At 35.7% G+C, this 18,883-nt stretch overlaps 2 protein-coding genes across 3 annotated transcripts; one reads left to right on the forward strand and one right to left on the reverse strand.

Annotated features, from left to right (window-relative positions):
* Window positions 1-1,651: 1,651 nt before the first annotated feature.
* LOC142178083 (uncharacterized) lies at window positions 1,652-2,110 on the forward strand. Its single transcript, XM_075247411.1, has one exon. The coding sequence runs from the start codon at window positions 1,652-1,654 to the stop codon at window positions 2,108-2,110; it is 459 nt and encodes a 152-aa protein (XP_075103512.1).
* A 1,048-nt stretch (window positions 2,111-3,158) lies between these two features.
* Window positions 3,159-16,942, reverse strand: LOC107768672 (disease resistance protein Roq1). Of its 2 annotated transcripts, none has more exons than XM_016587813.2 (5): window positions 15,997-16,940; window positions 6,869-7,976; window positions 5,909-6,286; window positions 3,957-5,555; window positions 3,159-3,865 (listed from the first exon to the last, which is right to left on the reverse strand). In XM_016587813.2, the coding sequence occupies exons 1-5, from the start codon at window positions 16,473-16,475 to the stop codon at window positions 3,344-3,346; spliced, it is 4,086 nt and encodes a 1,361-aa protein (XP_016443299.1). In that variant the 5' UTR covers window positions 16,476-16,940; the 3' UTR covers window positions 3,159-3,343. The 2 variants fall into 2 exon arrangements, with proteins under 2 accessions (XP_016443299.1, XP_016443300.1); XM_016587814.2 differs by having other exon boundaries at window positions 3,615-3,828; window positions 15,997-16,942.
* Window positions 16,943-18,883: the final 1,941 nt, after the last annotated feature.

Below are 18,883 nucleotides of genomic sequence, written 5' to 3' on the forward strand. Positions count from 1 at the left end.
AATTTATATTTGGGGATGGATCTTCCCCTGGGCTAGATTGGACGTATACAGTACTGAGTGACTGACTGTCAGTTGATGTATATATATATGGAATGGATCTTCCCTGGGCTAGATTGGCCATGTACAGTACTAAGAGATTGAGTATTCTGAGAGTGAGTACACGAGGCTTTCAGCGTGGTGCATCATATATAGCATATGCATTGGCATGTAGATGTAGAGAGGTAATACTCCTCAAATCATTCAGAATTGATCTATTTTAATTGAATTGAGTTTAATTGTTTAACTTGAAAGCATGCCTACATTTCTGTACTGTTATATCTATGTTGAATTATACCTGCTGAGTTCATCACTAACTTTCAGTCCAAAGGTTAAATTTGTTACTTATTGAGTTGGTCGTACTCACGCTACACTCTACACCTCGTGTGCAGATCCAGGTGCTTCCGGTCACGGCGACTGCTGAGTTGAGGAATCCGGACCTTCGGAGATCATCGAGGTAGTTGCTTGGCGTTCGCAGACCTTGACTCTTCTCCCTTATATTTCCTTTTATGTTTTTGTTTTTGTTTCTAGACAGTGTACCACACTGTATCTTTATGTAGATGCTCATGTACTCGGTGAAACCCCGATTTTGGGAGAGATTTTGTATTGAATTATGATTTCTTACTCTGTTTTGTTTTTAAAAAAAGGTTTTTCTAAATTTTAACTGCTTTCAAAGCTTTAGAGTATTGGAAATGTTTGCGTAGTCGGATTGCCTAGTATCATGATAGGCGCCATCACGACAGGTTGGTTTTGGGTCGTGACAGGAGTACTTATATGAGGGCCATGACTATACTCTTTTATGACATGATCTACAAAGAAACGAGATCTATGTGGACGATGTCATCATCAAGTCCAAAAATAATTCAGATCACCTAGAATACATGAGGAAGTTCTTTGACCATCTATGAAAGTACAACTTGAAGTTGCACCCCGCAAAGCGTGCCTTCAAGGTCCCCGCCAGAAAGTTATTAGGTTTCACCGTCAATCATGAGGAATCAAACAAGATCCATCAAAGATCAAAGACATTCAGGATTTTCTACCGCCTAAGAACAAGAAAGATGTGATAATTTTCTTGGCCCGTCTTAACTGCATCAGTCGCTCCGTAGCACAATCAACTATAAACTATGAACCAACCTTCAGGATGTTAAGAAAGGATGCTGAAACGAGCTGGACTGAAAAAGGCTTTCTACAAAATCAAGGAATATTTATCCAAGCCTCTTGTGTTGTCCCTCCAGAGCCTGGGAGACACTGTTGTAATTATCTGTGTTGGACATAGCATTCAGATGCATCTTGGGATAACACGATGAAACAGGCGGGAAAGAGAAAGCCATATACTACCTGAGTAGAAGTTCACGCCTTACGAAACTCGATACTCTTTGTTGGAGTGTACATGTTGTGCCTTGACATGGGTAGCACAAAAGCTTAAGCATTACTTCTGTGCCTACACCACTTACCTAATATTAAGGATGGACCCTTTGAAGTATATTTTTCAGAAGCCTATGCCCACAGCCAAGCTAGCAAAGTGGCAGATATTTCTAAGTGAGTTCGACATCGTCTATGTAACTCAAAAGGCGTCAAGGAGCAAGCACTGGCCGATCATCTGTCAGAGAATCCCATGGATGGAGAGTACGAACCGTTGAAGACGTACTTTCCCAATGAAAAGGTATTGTTCATAGGGGAAGATATTGCAGAAGCTTATGATGGTTGGAGACTATTCTTCGACGGAGCAACGAATTTCAAGGGAGTAGGCATCGCAGCAGTCTGGGTATCAGAAACTGGTCAACACTATTCGGTATCCACTAAACTCAAGTTCTCGTGTACCAACAATATGGCAAAGTATGAAGATTGTATTCTGGGACTCAAGTTAGCCATTGACATAAACATCCAGGAACTACTGGTGATTGGAGATTCAGACTTGCTAGTACATCAGGTACTTAGAGAATGGGCTACTAAGAACACCAAGATCCTACCATATTTACACCGCATAAAAAGGTTGATCAAGAGATTCATGCTTTATAAAACCCAGCAGCCACTGAAGTTAAGTTGGAGGATGAATTGGCAACAGCTGGGATGATTGGTCAAATAAAAAGTTTCTTATAAGCTAAAAAAATCATAAGTTGGGGTGACCCGCTTATAACTTATGATTTATTTTGACTTGTCAGTATTTTTAATATTTACCAAATATGTAAACAAGCTAAAAAGTGTTTATAAGCTTACCCAAATACCTTCAATATTTTATTCAGCTTGATATTTCTTTCAAAGAAGATATATTGTACTTCTTGTGATGTCATTTATGACTATTGTATAATATAAAAATATCATTATAAAAAAGAAGTAAGAGAGTTATGGGCACAATCGAAATAAAATGAGAAAGATACAAAGAGATCAAATTAATCTAGACTCTAAATTAGACAAGTTCCCGAAACAAATGAGAGACTATAAGACTCTTTCCACTTTATATCACCCTTGCCATTTGGGAAGTTGCAACTATTTTAGTAATTACGGGACTCATCATGAATTGACAAGTTTTACGCTTGGTGCCGGCCTACTACAATCTTTTTCTTTTACCGGGACTTTGGTTGCTCACATAGTGGAGTTATATATACTGTAACCAAAGAAAATTAATTGAATTCTCAAATAGGAATCATATTAGGTATATGTTAAAAGCTGGATTTTTATTATGCATGCTTCTCTTAAGCTGATTCCCTTCAGATAAATGTAGAACCACTAGATACCAATCTTCAACATTGTGTCTGCAAAAGTGCAGAAGTTAATTAGAAGTTTTTCATCCCAGCAAAGGCAACGTGTTTGGGATGCAGGAAATCAGTGAGAAAAGCTCATAACACTAGAAAGAATTTGTCTATTTCTGAATATTCCCTTTGACTGCAATAAGCATGAAAACGAGAAAGAACTTAACAAATAATGAAAATATCATATGTTTATATAGTGCTTATTGGTGCCCACAAATTAGTGAAAATGTCAAAACGGTTTAAAAAGAAGAGGTGCATATTTAATGAATCACTTAAGCACTGGCAACTTAAATTTGCCTCGAAAATGAGTATAACCAAGAGGTCTTGTGGAATTTTTAGATCAATATGTGCACTTCTGGCATACTGCGGTCACACATCAAAAATCAAATATATTCAAGTTTCTAAGTTCGATTATGAAAATAATTGCCAGTAGCTAGTAAGCATTATACACATTTCTATAAATTCTTCTTTGAATTTTCTGTACAAATCATATATATTGTCCGATTCTGGGAGTCCACTCTATAATATGCTGGATTCACTTCTGGCTATGAGCTGTTTCATAATGAATGAAAGAAGTTAGTAAGTTTCTTTGACACAGACTGCTGAGATTCATCAAACAAATCCTCATCATTATCATCAAAATCATCCTCATTTTCGAAAACTAAGTACATCCCATGTTTCTTCAGTTCGAGGCCATTAAAACGTGGACGCTCTTTAATTCCAACCTGCACTGTGTCTCCGTCTTCCAACATAAGGGTAAAATCACTGTATTCTTGAAATCGACATAAATAGAGCTGATCTTCGTCTGTATCAGGAACTCCCAACAAGTACAAAGTTTTCTTAAGTTTAGGTTCAACATCACCTTGTCTGGTAATCGTTGCCTGTATATCCACGATCGCTGGGACTTCGTATCTGAAATTATCCTCTACTTGTTGGTTCAGAGACACAACTATACCGATGATCACCCCCTTGATATCGCGGTTCTTGCGAGTTGAGAAGCTAATAGGTACATCCTCAATAAACCAATCTGGAAGTTCATCCCCTGGAACACAGAGATACTTCATATGCCTTAGACAATCCTGCATTCAGAATCTTAGTCGACTTCATATAAAACAATGTATATATAATGCTGCTGTCTAAGAGGGGGGGGAGGAGAGGAGGAGAAAGAACCTTGGAAATCCTCCTTTTTATAGAAGAAAAGCACGCGTTGCAACCGAGAGTATACAACCTCTTCAAAGATTTCAAGCTTTCAAGGCCAGGAATATCCATTATCCTCTTGCAATTACTGAAGTTGAGTTCTTCCAAATATTCCAAACTTGATATGCTAGCTATATGTTCCAACGCGGAGCAGTTTGCAGCATTTAACCATTCCAAACTTGAGGGAAGTTGAGGGAGAAACTTGAGCTTTCTGCAGTTAGGGAGAAGCAAACGCTTGAGAACACAAAGTCCTTTCATGCTACAAGGGAGACTGCAAAAATCATTGTGTCCAAGGTCGAGCTTTTCCAAAGCAGACAACTTCTGAAAATCATCAGAAATCTTTCCAGATATTTTCCATGCATGAGCATCTAGGAATTCCAAGGATGATAGATTTGAAAATGATTCTGGAAGAGTAACGCGCTTAGAGCTTTCTCCTACATGTAAACCATCCTCATTTTCGTCCACTCTAGGCTGTGGTTTCTTTCTCATCTTCAGTAGTTTTAAGCTTGAAAGCTTTCCAATTTCATCGGGTAATTCGGAGACAGCAGTTTCATCCATATATAGGTAACACAAACTCTTAAGGCTTACAATTGAAGCCGGAAGACGTTGGAGATTCAAACAGTTATTCAGCTCCAACATCCAAAGTCGTTCCAATAAGCCTATAGATTCTGGTAACTCAGTAATCGATGTATTGCATAGGGCCAAAGTAGTTAAACATAACATATTTCCAATTGAGTCAGGTAAACAACTGATTGAAATGCAGTTCCTCATCTCAAGCTTCTCAAGGGACTTGAAATTTCCTAAATGGAAATTTAGTTCACTAACTGAGGTCCCTTGTAGACAAAGCCAAACCAATGACGATAAGTTACTCATGGAATTGGGCAATTCACTCAAGGACTTGCAATTGCTGGCCGTAAAGAACTTCAAATGAGATAATAAACCAACAGAAGATGGCAATTCTTTTATGGAGCTGTGATCAAGATAAAGTCCTACTAAAGATTTAAGATCGCCAAGGGAATCAGGAAGTGAGATGAGTCCCCTGCACATTCTCAAGCCTAATTCCTCAAGATTTTTCAAATTTCCAATGGAATCAGGCATTTCCTTTAAAGCGGATCCGTTAAAAGAAAGCTCTCTCAGCGAACTTAGATTCCCAATGGCTCTAGGAAGCAACTCCAAAGATCGGCAATCATTTAAGTTCAAGATTTGAAGATTCTTCAGGTGAAAGATAGAGTTAGGTAGCTTTCTTATTGCCGTGCCATCTAGAAGAAGCTCTTGCAAAGATTTCCAGCCACTCAAGTCCTCTGGTAATTCACTTAGACTTGAGCAACCAGATAGGATAAGTATTTGTAGATGTTTCAATCCAGACACGTCATTTGGAAATGCCAAAATGCTCTTACAGTCCTTCATGTTCAAATAGTTCAACTTAGTCAAGTCTCCAATTGACGGATGGATCATAACTAGTTCATTGCATTGTTCAAGAATCAGCCTCTCCAATTGAATTCCAGATAAATCAGGGATTTCCTTAAGTTGGCGACAACTATGTAGATTCATGACTTTCAGCTGCTTTGCCATCTATCAGATGAAGATTTGCTCAGTCATTGCAAAAGGAAACGACTTGCAGAATAACACTTTGAGATCAATAGACATGAAAGCCAAGAAAATAAACATTAAGGAAAATGAGCCAGGGGGATGATAAGGGAGGACAAACCAACAAACATTTCCATTAAAAAGATATAAAAATTGCACCTTTTCCTTGTGTGCTTCGGCTTCATAGAGACATAAAAACAATTAGCCACTTACCTGACAAAGCTTGTAGTACATGAGACCAACAAACAAAGTTGTCAAAAAGGAGACATGTAGTTCTTCTACTTATACCAACAAACAAAGCTAGTAAAAAAGGAGATTGGTTGAAGTAATTCATTTACCTTGTTCTGGTAGCAATTCCACTTTTTCTTATTCCAGAGCTGTGTAATCTTGCTCTCCGACAAATCAAGAACCGCAATCTTTCGGGACAGTAATTCTGGAGGAATAACTTCCAGAGGGCAACCTTTCCACTGCAGCCACCTCAGTTCAGCAGGTAATAGCTTGAAATTTCCGACCAATTTGACATGATTGATTTGAAGAAGTCTCAGATTGACCATGCGCTGAAAAGCTCTAGTGTAAAATGTTACACCATTTTCCTTTATACCTTGACCAATATATTTTCTAAATACTTTCTTCAAATAGATCCACTTTACTTCCTTAGGTTTTAGATCATTCTTCTTCTCAGAGTCGAGCACAATGCCCTCAATTGTTCTTGTCCCCTAGAATTTGTTCAGATTAGATCAAAAGATCAAGAGGGGAAGCTAGAAGACAAATAACAAAAAGTTAAATGCTCAATTAAATAATGATAAGCCAAGTAAAATGCTTCTCGGTTCCATAAAGGTATCTTTTGACTGCATTTTCTTACTTTTGTACTAAATTAAGGAATTTTTTATGTATTAATGGTGTAAAAAGTTTTTATACAAATAGATCATTTAAATAGAAAAGGCGGGTGTATTACCTGCTACAATCAACTAAATAACTCATGGATCACTTTGCTTACTGGCTTCAGAAAACACTAGTTATCTTGAAGCTTCTTGTGCATATCTCTCATCAACTGAAAATGTAAATGTTTTCTACACTATCAATGTATAACTTAGTCCAAAACTAAATATAAAAAGATATTTGAAACGTGTTCGAGCAAGCAACACGAGCAAGTAGAACACTAGAACACTTGTTGATTAGCCGTTTAACCACCATGTAGAAAACAAGAAATTTCATCTCAATGTACAAGTAGGGGTACTAACTTCAAGTGAAGCAATACTGCAAATACAAAAGGTGTTAATTAGATCATAAGACCATACCATGTGGTTCTTAAGGACAGTCAAAATATCGCCATGATTCCACAGTCTACTGCGTTTACCAGCATCTCCAAAATTCTCACGTAGTACGATTTGCCTTCCCATGTCTTTGAGCTGATCATGCATCCATAAAATATTCCCATCAACGATTTTGAGAAGCGATTTTGCTGTGAGCTCTGTGATTGCACTTTCAGCGCCAAAGCCACAACCTTCAAATATCGCAATTGCATCTTCCCTGTCAAGCCTTGTATTAAGAAGAAGACATGCTAAATCAAGAAAGATGCTCTTTTCTTGTTCATCTAGAGCTCCAAAACTTATTTCCAAGACATGTTGAAGATCACCCGGGCGAATCTGTCTCAGCTTTTGCACGAGATCTTCCCACTCCTTCAATCTTTTCTTGTAGAACAACAAAGATCCGAAGACTTCCAGAGCCAGAGGTAATCCCCCACTGAGTTTTACAACTTCTTCAGCAAGAACCGAAAAGTTCTTAGGAGGATGCTCTCTTCCGAATGCATGATAACTAAATAGCGTAAGTGACTCCGACAAAGAAAGCTCCTTTACCTCAAAAGTTTCGTTTACAACACTTGGGAGTAAAACATTTTGATCTCTAGTGGTGACAACGACTCTGCTTCCTTGGCAAAACCAGTCTCTCCTGCCAACCAACACACGGAGTTGGTCTGCGTTATCCACATCATCTAGGAAAATAGCAACTGGCTCATTATTCATAGACTCCTTGATTGATCGGATACCTTTAGCAGTATCGTCTATGATTGGCGAAGCACCTGACTTAAGATCACCAATGAGTTTGCTTTGAAGAGTGGCCATACCATTTTGGCGCCTTGCAATTTCTTTAACATCTGAAATAAAGCTACGTTTCTTGAAATAAACAACAAACTGATTGTACAAAGCCTTGGCAAGAGTGGTCTTGCCAACTCCCCCCATTCCATATAGTCCTAATACTTTCACACCATTTCCTTTCACGTCCAATTTCCTGCGTAACTCATTAAGACGGGAATGAAGTCCTACTGGATATTTTGCCACCCCTAACGGTGTATTATCGAGTTTTTCCAGAACTTTCTTGACTAGAGACAGGATTAACTCTGATTCTTCCCTGGCACAAATACGACAACAATCAAGTCAGGTGAGAAAGTTTTTGTCCCTAGAATAAGCAAGTGATGTGTAAAAGCAAGTTATGACATCAATCATATTAAATGAATTTTGTCAAACCATGTCACAAAGGCTAAATTATCTTGAAACCACAGTATTGTAACAAACATGTTCTGGATGATTTTCACAACCACTTTTAGGGCTGCTAATTGTAATATAACCAGTGTTTGTAAAGTAATTAAGAAAATAGTCACAACTTAATGAAGCAACATACACCCGCTTCTTCTTCTGTTGCGCTTTTGCCCATGATATAAGAATAAGCATAGTCTCCTCCTTCTAGCTCCTTCAAGAACCTCACTTACTTCTCTTTGCATTACTAAGAATCCACAAACCCTAGTGATTCATACAAATATTGAAACTCTATAAATTACTTGTGTGATTACACTGAGTTTGTTGTTGTTGTTATTGTTCTATAAATTTGCTCGTGAAAACTCAGAAGATCAACAAAAGAAATGGGATAAGCACGTTCACTGGGAATTGGAATGGATTATTCAGGACAAGCAAAAAAGGCTCTGAAAATGGGCAGCTCAAAACTTCAAGAAAATTTACGAAGTTCAAACTACTTTTCAAAAAGTTTCACTTGCATAAGTATTGAATCTGAAGGACACTATTTCGGAGTATCACTTGTGCAACTTTCAAACGACCTTGGAGTAGATTTGTATAAGTTTCAAACTCCACGATACTACATTATCACTTGCACAAGTTTCAAACTTCAAGTTATTACTTTAACAAATTGATGATTGAAGTTTGTTCTTTATAATATTTGAAACTTATGTTAAGTGCAAAAAATTGGCTGCACTTTATACGCATACGTCTTAAGTGCAAAAATGACTGTACTTAAAACGCACATGATAGATGTGCGACCAAGTTTTTCATGCACTTAAGATGCGTGCATGTGATGTGCATGAAAATATTGGTGCGGTGCACTTCAATTATATGTTGGGACTTCCCAATTTTGGACCAAATTTATAAATTTAGATGCGGATTTTACTACTTCAGTCACGTTTATATGAATAATTCATGATATAAAAAATCAGGGGTGGACATACTTTTGTGGATTTGGTTAAAGGCTAAAAGGGAAAAATCAAAGATACAAAACTTTAGAAGAATTCACAATGATACTGTTGGAATTTATTTTTGATAATTAACAAACTGAAGAAATTGGTTGACTAGGTCGAGTGAGTCTGAGACCCTTGGTTCTACTTGTTGGTTCTTGTACTGCATCTAGTATGAAATCATAGTGATGATCGGATTCATTTTCGCGCAAGTTGCGATAGACTTTTAATTATAATGATATGGCAGCCGTGTATATACTTGGAGAATCTTGACAGAACTTGAATACTCAATCAAAGGTCAAATTTATAAGGAAGTATAGTTCTTATGGGAAATATAATATAAAGAAGATTTTATTTCGGTTAGAAAATTTTCTGAGATTATCTCTTAATTAAACCTACTGCTAACCGTATGCTATACATGTGTAGCATTTGACTTACTGCAGGCAGTGGCAAACGCACGTGGTGTCAAGCGGGTTCAATTGAACCCGCTTCATCAAAAAATAATATTGTGTATATATATAAGGTGACTCTCAATTAGGCTCTCAATTACTAAGCTAACACCTTAGAGAGATTCACAAGATGTATGCACCACCTGGCCCTGGGATGAATAAGGGACAATCTACCATATGTCTACCCTTGTTCAAAGACTAGTACCATAGCTGGTGAAAAGCGAGGATGAAGGACTTCCTAACTGTTGAATATTACGAGTCGTGAAACATTGTTCTAGACGGACTAAATGTTCCTATCAAACTTGATACTAAGGAAAAAGAAATCTCCAAGGGAAAAAGTGAATTCAACAATATTAATCACAAAACCATGGAGAAAAATGATAAGGATAAAAAAAATGCTAATTTACGGCCTAGGTCCTGATGAATACAACCGAATTTCTACATGCACTAATACAAAGGAGATTTGGGACACATTGCAAATGACACACGAAGAAACCACTCAAGTAAAGCAGTTTAGAATTGAGATGCTCTTGAAGGACTGAATTATTTACCATGGAGGATTTTGAATCTATCCAAGATATGATTACTTGGTTCACAGTCATCACAAATGAGTTAAAATCTCTTGAGAAGACTTTTACATCTGAAGAGTTGGTCGGGAAAGTTCACAGGATACTTCCAGCATCTTATGCATAACAAGTCACCGCATTTGAGGAAGCAAAGGAGTGGAGTAAAATCATCCTAGATGAACTTGTTGGAAACTTGACGACACACAAATTGAGGACTTTGTAGTTAAAGAAAGATGACCCCAAGAGTGACAAAAGGCTGGTACTTAAGGCTTCAGAAGAAGTTGGTTCTGATGGAGAAGAAGAAGTTGATATAGGTCTACTGCTAGACAATTCAAATGGTTTATGAAAATTGTAAAAGGAACTAGAAAAAGTGAAGCTCCTAACAAACTAAAGGCTCCGGAAAGGACTAACTTCAAACAACTGCTATAAATGTGGAAAGTTTGATCACATAGTCAAAGATTATCCACAATGGAAAATTGAGTAGAAAAAAGAGCATGTCAAGAAACAAAAGAAGGTCCTAAAGAAGGACCAAGGTCTGGTTCTGGATACAATAAAGCTCAGGTAGATAAAATGAAGGCTGCAGAAGAGGCCATGAAGCAAGCACTCTTGGCTGCATATGAGGATGAAAGCGATGATGATCATGATGAAGATGAAAAGACTGATGGGACATTGTCCTCGTTTGCCATAACAGAATAAAATAATCAACAAACATGGCCAAAGGGAGCTCCAATAAATCGTTCACCCCTACTTATTGGACAATACTTTGATTGGTGAAAAAATAGAATGAAAACTTTTCTGCAAGTTGAGGACTATGACATATGGATGATTGTGACTTATTCATGTCAACTAAAATTGAAAACGAAGGAAGGAAGTAGCCAAAATGGAAGAAGAGTTCGATTTTGACGACAAGCTGATGCTAAAAAAATACCAAGGCCAAACTGATTCTATACAATATCTTAGCCTTGAGGAAATTAATAAGGTTTCAGCTAGCAATACGCAAATAAAATCTGGCAAAGACTGCTAGCAATATATGAAGGAAGGAACTCTGATATGGCACTAATGATTCTAATAAGCACAGATTCTGAAAAGGTTAACACTGACGATGTTGTTTCCATGATAGCCATGAGTGACACCGAATCGGAAGCGGGAAACGAAAAGGTAAATATTCCTGGTCTTAAAGTTACTCTTCATCTTCTTCTTATAAAAAATTTGTCCGCAATAGTGCTTTCATTAATTAATCAGATTAAAAAATTGAGTGCCGTCAAAGAACAATTATTCAATAAATTTTCAATAGTTAAATTTGAATACCACAATCTTGAATGTTGCATTTTTGAACTTGAAAAAGAAAAAAAAGTTTTGAGAATGAAACGGGTTCTTCTTTTGAGTATTGATTTGACCTAGTTGGGTAAGTATCTTGATTAACTTTGTATGAATTGATTGTACTATTTGAATTATATGAAAGACGTGTATATAAGGTGATGAGTATGTGCACAGGCTTATATGTGAAAGTTAACTGGTTTAGACTCTTTGGCTACTTATAAGCATCTAATTGAAGTTGTTATTACATATTTTAGTTTTCATTGTCGGGGTTACTCTTATATGTATTTATCGGTAGTTGTTGCTACTTGCTAATCTTTTCATTTTTGAGTTCTCATACATATAGTCGTAGTTGCTATCTCATACTATCTCTTTTATTGTTAATCTTATGTTATGCATTGGAATTGAAGTTGCTATTTTATGAAAATACATTCATTGTTGAGTTATTGAAGTTGTAATTGTTGAGAGCTATTAATACGTTTGTGGTTGGAATTTATTAGTTATTGGAATATCTTTCCTTATTGAGTTATTTCTCATTTTTTTGTTGTTATTGAGACTCATGTACACATTGTGGTTGAGCCGTGAGCTATGTGTTATGGTAACATTGGTATTATTGATTTTGGTAATGTTGTGGCATATGGGCATATGTGATGCGAGTCAATTATTGTGTTGTGATATTGATGCGCATGCGGCGGTATAAGGGTGGGTATTGATGCACATGCGACGAGATAAGGTGAGATTTATACGCGTGTTGCTAGTAGGGGAATTACTTGAAGTCACACAGATAAGGGGGCTAAAGCGTATGTAGTTATTTCAGAAAAAAAATATTTTCTTAAAAATAAATGTAAGGCTCACGCGATGATATAAGGAAGATTGTGATTATGACTTGTGAAATGTGAATATGAGGTGCGGTACGTGGGATGTGGGTCTTGTTATACATTCTATGTTGAAAAGGCTAGTTGATTTGAACGGTTGTGGTTTTTTCTTCATTCGTTTTACTTGTGTTTTGATCATATTTGATTACTTGTTGTTCTTATCATATGTTTACTCTTTGATGTTCTTTATTGCCTTAAATTCCGTTGTTAGCCTTATATCATATTTTGTTTGTTGTTATTTAATTCTTTACTTTTCGTTATTAGATTATATTAATATTCTGCTTAGTTTCCTATGTCTAGTAAGTGTTTTGACCTGACCTCGTTACTATTCTACCGAGGTTAGGCTTGATACTTACTAGGTACCGTTGTGGTGTACTCATGCTAAGTTTCTGCACATTTTTGTACAGATTCAGGTACTTCTGCTTCTGTCGGACGCTAGTGAGTTGATCTAGATATTTCGGAAAGTTCAAGATATACCCGCTTGACACTCGCAAGCCTTGGAGTTACATTCTGCTATTATCTTTTCTACTATTTATTTTCATATCAAAACAATATTGTATTAGAGATTCTAGTATATATCAGTAGAGCTTATGACTAAGTTCCACTGATTTTGGAAATTTTGTGATTGTTATTCCGTTTGGTGTTATTATGATATTTATCAGTTTAATATAATATTTTAGTCATTATTTCTGTTAAATCATCAATGTGTGTTAGGCTTACCTAGCATTAAAGACTAGGTGCTATCACGACTACCAAAGGTGGGATTTTGGAGGTCGTAACATTTTCCAACTAAAATTCCATTTTTTTTATTTTGTCACGAAGAACCAGATCAAGAACCTAGTCTGGGTACAACATGCAATTTTTGGTGAAAGCTTTTTAATTGGTTGATACACTATTTGTCTATTTACTTCCCTTATAGTGTATAAGTAGTGTACTAAACTTATAGAAACCTTATTCATGCATAAGATAGTGGATAATGAATGCAAAACTTTGGCTCAGCTGATTATAAATTGTGGCAAGTCCTCAGCCTCAATGTAAAATGAGAGTATAAAATGAATCAGTTTTTTACAGGTATTTCTTATGCTTTAACTTGTATATATTGGAGTATGTATAGTGAAAATCACTATGTACATAGCTCAACTAATACATAACATAATTATAACTTCTTTCTCAAATTACTTTCGGTCCCACTAAAAATATCTGTACTTATTATCCATTGTTAATATATATGTATAACTAGTTTCTCAAGTAATTAAATAAGAGTGAAAATTCTTTACATGACTATCACTATATATTCAAAAGCTTTTCTTAATATCGAAGCTTTGAACGTTACATGATTAAAGTTGGAAAGGGTTCAATGGATTTGAACATTTTCAGAATTGTAGAGCAAAGATTAACAGTTGCATCAAAGCTGCACTGTGGGAACAATTTTCGGAAGTTGAATATGATTCTATAAATTTAGACGCTCCTCGCCAGTCAACCACAGGTCAATGCAGCTCGTAAATGGATGAAAAATTATTATCTAGAAATATTCAAATTTTTAGTCGTGGTCTAAACTTCTACAATAAGAAGATGAAACTGGTTGTTGATCTCTCTTGCAACAAGATCAAAAACTACAATCGGCTTCAAGTTAACTTTCATTGATATGCATTGATGGCTAAGTTGATCCGGCATGACATTTTAAGTGCCGCATTCGTATCGACACGACACTAGTATGAGTGTGGGTAAGAGATCCGTATCGGATTTGGTCAAATAATTTTGGATACTTTGACCACGACGAATGGAAAACTTCGAGATAAAATATAATTTGATTCTCGAAATCAAAACCAAAAATAGAGGTAAATTTGAAGAAAATAGCATATTTTATCTAGGATCAACTCTTTATTAATCTATAGTTTGAGAACAAAAAAGAAATTCACGGTATACGTAAGTTCTCACAAAATTTCTCATAATTTAAAGATAATTTTATATTTTTAGTTTTTGAATTATTTTTAACCGGATCCCCGTACCCGTATCTGTACTAAGATCCATATCCCTGAATCTTAGAATTTACATCTCGAAGGATCCGATATTTAGATTCGCACCCGTATCGAACACTCGCACCCGTACGTGTCCGAGCAACTTAGATTGATGGTAAAGGATAATGCTTCTACATCATCATCATCATCATCATCATCATCATCATATCCAGTAAAATCCCACTAGTGGCGTCTGGGGAGAGTGAAGTGTACGCAGATCTTACTCCTACCCCGAAAATGGTAGAGAGACTGTTTCCGGGAGACTCTCGGCTCAACAGAAGAGACAATAATATCAGAAAAGAAACAAAAGAAAAGGCATGTAATAACAAAAGATGCCAGAAAGATAATAACAACAACGAATAAGTAAAAGTACAGTAACACAAAACTATGCAAAATAACAATATGAACACAACATAGACCGCTAACAAACCTAAATAAAACTCTATCAGACTACTGGTAGAAAGACTTAAAAACTCTATTATAAAAACATTCTTCTATTATAAAAACTCTATTAGAAAGATAATGCTCCTACAGAAATTTACAATAATTTCTTCCATTTGTTTCTTAACATGAGAATTATAAAAACTTTCTGGTATAATGAAATTTGCTACCTGTAGGTGACAAATGAAAATCCTAATAACTTTAGTATCCAGACTAACGTTTTGAAAATAAAATATCAAAAATTAATTGAATCAAATCGAACTGTATGATTGATTACACACGACAAATTAACCGAAAAGTAGGTATAATATAATATTTTAGAATAACACTAAACCAAACCATTGACCCTCGTTCCAATCTCAAAAGACAGCTATGGAAAGTCAATTACTTGTCACGTTTTCCGAAACGTGCCTTTTGGTTACCATGAAATGATAGGAAAAGCGTGACCATCACCAATAAACAAAAAATAATTTGATGAATGTGAAAGGAGTAACGGTTTTTTAAATGGTGAAGTTCCTCCACCTCGGACCAATAGGATTAGTCACACCGATTAAGTAGGAAATCGTTGTTAATCACTTCCAGTGGATGTTTAAAAAATGAAGAATCTGAAATCTACCTTTTTAAACAGGGAATTCATAATTGGCCGATCTAACTTCTAAATCACTTCCAGTGGAAGTTAGAAAAATGAATGAAGAATCTGAAATTTAGTTTTTTAAACAGGGAATTCTTTCGTAGATCTAATAGTGTAAAAAACTTCTATTGTATCAATGTAAATTAACCTATTTTTTTGCTGGCAACTTGCCATATTTTTTTTTCTTCATATTATTAATCCCATTTTCTTATGTATAACTCTTTAAGATTTATACGAAAAAGTGTAAAATATTACTATCACACACACAATGCAATTTGAAGTGTTTAGCTTTTTGCTATCGTCCTTCATTTTTAAGCTCATACTTAGTGTTAGACATTCAAATTCAGTCGATTCATAACAAAAACAAATTCTAATCTATTTTTAGGCACGCACCTCAATTACCTTTACAGTACATCCATATGTTACTCGTCACCGATCAAAATTTAGGCATATGTGAAAAAATCACAGATTAGTTTGACTTAGCTAAAATTTGAAAATGATGCCTCATGAGTGTCCGTCCACTTTATTTACCAGTACCGCTCCATTTACTATTTTTTGTGCTGTTTGTAGATAACAGTTGAAGAGAGAGGGATGAAGGATATATATACATACCAGATCATGGAATCCCAACCGGAGATATTACCAGCTTTTTTCATAGCTTCTCTCCAGCGACAAACCTTCTCCGCTTCCACCACAATTTCGTGCTTCCTAAAGTGCTCCTCAAACGGACCCTTCTGTCTTCGCACGTCCGACGGGTCAACTCCGTAGAAAACAGGCAGTAATAGCCTTTTGCATTCCGAGATCTTCACCAGTTCTTCGAGGCACCACTTCGAAGAGGCGTAGTTCTGTGAAATCACGGCGATCGAAGCTGCCGAGTCTTCGATCGCGGCCGAGAGATTCGGAGCGATCTCTTCGCCGCGATCCAGGCCTTCGTCGTCGATGAATGTCCGTACACCATTCCGTACGAGTTCATTGTAGAGTTTGTTGGTAAATCCGTGGCGCGTGTCTTCTCCTCTGAAGCTGAGGAATATGTCCCAATTGAACCTATGCCCTGAGGTCAAGGACCACGTCTCTTCTTCTTCTTCCGCCATAGTCCATTAGTTGGTTTTGGCCCACTTGAAACTTGTACGTATATGTACTATTACAGACATGACATGACAGCGGGAAAATGAAGATTGCTGAAAGAAATTGTGGTATAATGGGTATTTAAAAAATATTGTGTATCATTTTATATATAGCGCGGTTATTCACCGCGCTATACCTTATCGGCACGTTTAATCGTTAAGGTACCGCGCTATATTTGAACTCAAAAAGGCCGGGAGGTATAGCGCACATATAGGACGCACTATAGTATAGCGCATCCTATATATGGGCTATACCTACATAAAAAAAGCGAGCTCACTCGTCCCACAAAAAGTGTATCTTTTTCGTATTGTAGCAAGCTAACATCGGATCTAAGTGGTTATCGCGTAGTGGATTGCTCGTTTTTGCCCCCAAATCATCAAATTTTCACCTTTCAAAATTTTTTAAATCGATGTATTCCGCCTTACTTTTTGGTAAAACTTATATATAAAAAATGCGTATTAGTCGTTTTTTACTGTGGTCTATGCTTTTCCATGATTGTTTTATGATTTAATTAATTTGTTATTTTTTATCCAGATTAGTTTATTTATGTGCTAAAAATAGATAAATTAATTAATGTTATTAGTTGTTATAAAAAAATATTTATTAGTTATTTTTTACTATGGTCTATATTTTTTCGTGATTTTTTTGTGATTTAATTAATTTGTTGTTATTTATACGGATTAAATTATTTATGTGCTTAAACATTAGTAATTTAGATAAATTATTATTTTCTGAATAATTAATGTTATTTAGATTTTGTTGTTGTACGCATATTAATATGTCACTTTATTGTTGTTTAGTGCCCTTTTGTGTTATGTTGTGCCCGTAATTATAATATAGTACCCGTAATTATAATGTAGTGCCTTTTAGAGTAATCAAAGTGATAATAAATTTTAGCTATTGGTAGTTGACTTTGTTCATGACTATTTTGATTAGTGTTACTTTAGTGGGAAAATGTTGGAAACTAACATATGAAATATTAATATAGAAAATTTATCAACCTAAGTATATGTTATATGAATAATTACTAAATTATTAAAATTAATTATTTAATTATCTCTTAACCCCAAAAATATCTCGAAATAAATGATAGTTCAAACACAAAATCTCTCGAAATTTAGTTAACAAATGTAAGAAAATAACATAAAAATAACAATATTTGTCAAACTAAGTATTTTATATGAATACTTAATTATAACATATATAGTTATAAAAATTAATTATTTAATTCTATTATACCCAAAAAATAACTAAGTAAGAAACAAACATATAAAATAATAAACTAACATATAAAATAATGTAATAAACTAACTTATAAAATAATAATATAGAAAATGTATCAACCTAAGTAATAATATATTAAAAATATCGATTAAATATTAATATAAAAGATATTGCAATATGTTTAAATATGTTAAGGAGTTAAAAAGAAAAATACTCTAATTAATATTGTTTAGTTTACAGACATCGTCATGTAGGTTCCCCTTATGCATCTCGGACCTGCATCTCGAGAGCTGTTATTTCTACATGGCAACCATAGGTCTTCATACATCTGGGATGGGCAGTGTCTGGCCCAGACATTCCGCCCTAGACGTATAGACGATATGTGGGAGTTCATTAGGGACAACCTAGTCCATCCTCGTATAGATAGACGCCTTTAGGATACGGGTTTCTACAGGATCATAGAGATCGACCGGTTGTAGTTCGATTGGGCGTTGATCACGACTATGATAGAAAGGTAGCGACCAGAGATGCACACATTTCATCTGCCCATGGGCGAGGCTTCCATCACACTTGAGGACGTGAAAGTTATTTTCGGGCTATGTCACGACCCCTAATTCCCTCCGCAGGATGTCGTGATGGCACCTAGTATCTGAGACTAGGTAAGCCTATCAATGCGGAATAATAATAAATATCTGAAATAAATAAACTACAATTCAAAAAATTTCAACTCCCAAAACTCAATAGAAATAAGTCACAAGCTTCTAAGAATTTATCCTCAATGTCTCTATATAACAGAGTCTAAAGAAAATAAGGAAGCAACATAACAAGAATAGAAGGGGACTCTCGAGTCTGCGGGCGCTGGTAGATATACCTCGAAGTCTCCTCGTACAGCTAGTTTACTGATGTCTAATCTGATAAGATGTACTTGGATCTGCACAAAGAGATGTGTAAAAGCGTAATATGAGTACACCACAGCGGTACCCAGTAAGTGACAAGCCTGACCTCGGTAGAGTAGTGACGAGGTCAGGTTAGGCCCTAATGGAGAATAAATAATGACATGGAAAAATGTTTAAATAATATAATAAGATAAAATGACAATGGAAATGAATCAAGTAGTATGTCACATTTAATTACACCAAATAATGGCAAA

The sequence above is a fragment of the Nicotiana tabacum genome, chromosome 24, assembly GCF_000715075.1.
Source record: "Nicotiana tabacum cultivar K326 chromosome 24, ASM71507v2, whole genome shotgun sequence".
In the NCBI taxonomy this organism is placed as follows: Eukaryota; Viridiplantae; Streptophyta; class Magnoliopsida; order Solanales; family Solanaceae; genus Nicotiana; species Nicotiana tabacum.

Excerpts from the sequence above, each read along its gene's own strand:
- LOC107768672 (XM_016587813.2), bottom strand. The coding sequence starts at position 16,475 with ATGGCGGAAGAAGAAGAAGAGACGTGGTCCTTGACCTCAGGGCATAGG. Across the intron at positions 7,977-15,996 it reads GGTTGGGATTCCATGATCTG|GGAAGAATCAGAGTTAATCC; the intron begins GTATGTATATAT and ends TATTTGTGCCAG. Across the intron at positions 6,287-6,868 it reads CTGTCCTTAAGAACCACATG|GGGACAAGAACAATTGAGGG; the intron begins GTATGGTCTTAT and ends AACAAATTCTAG.
- LOC142178083 (XM_075247411.1), top strand. The coding sequence starts at position 1,652 with ATGGATGGAGAGTACGAACCGTTGAAGACGTACTTTCCCAATGAAAAG.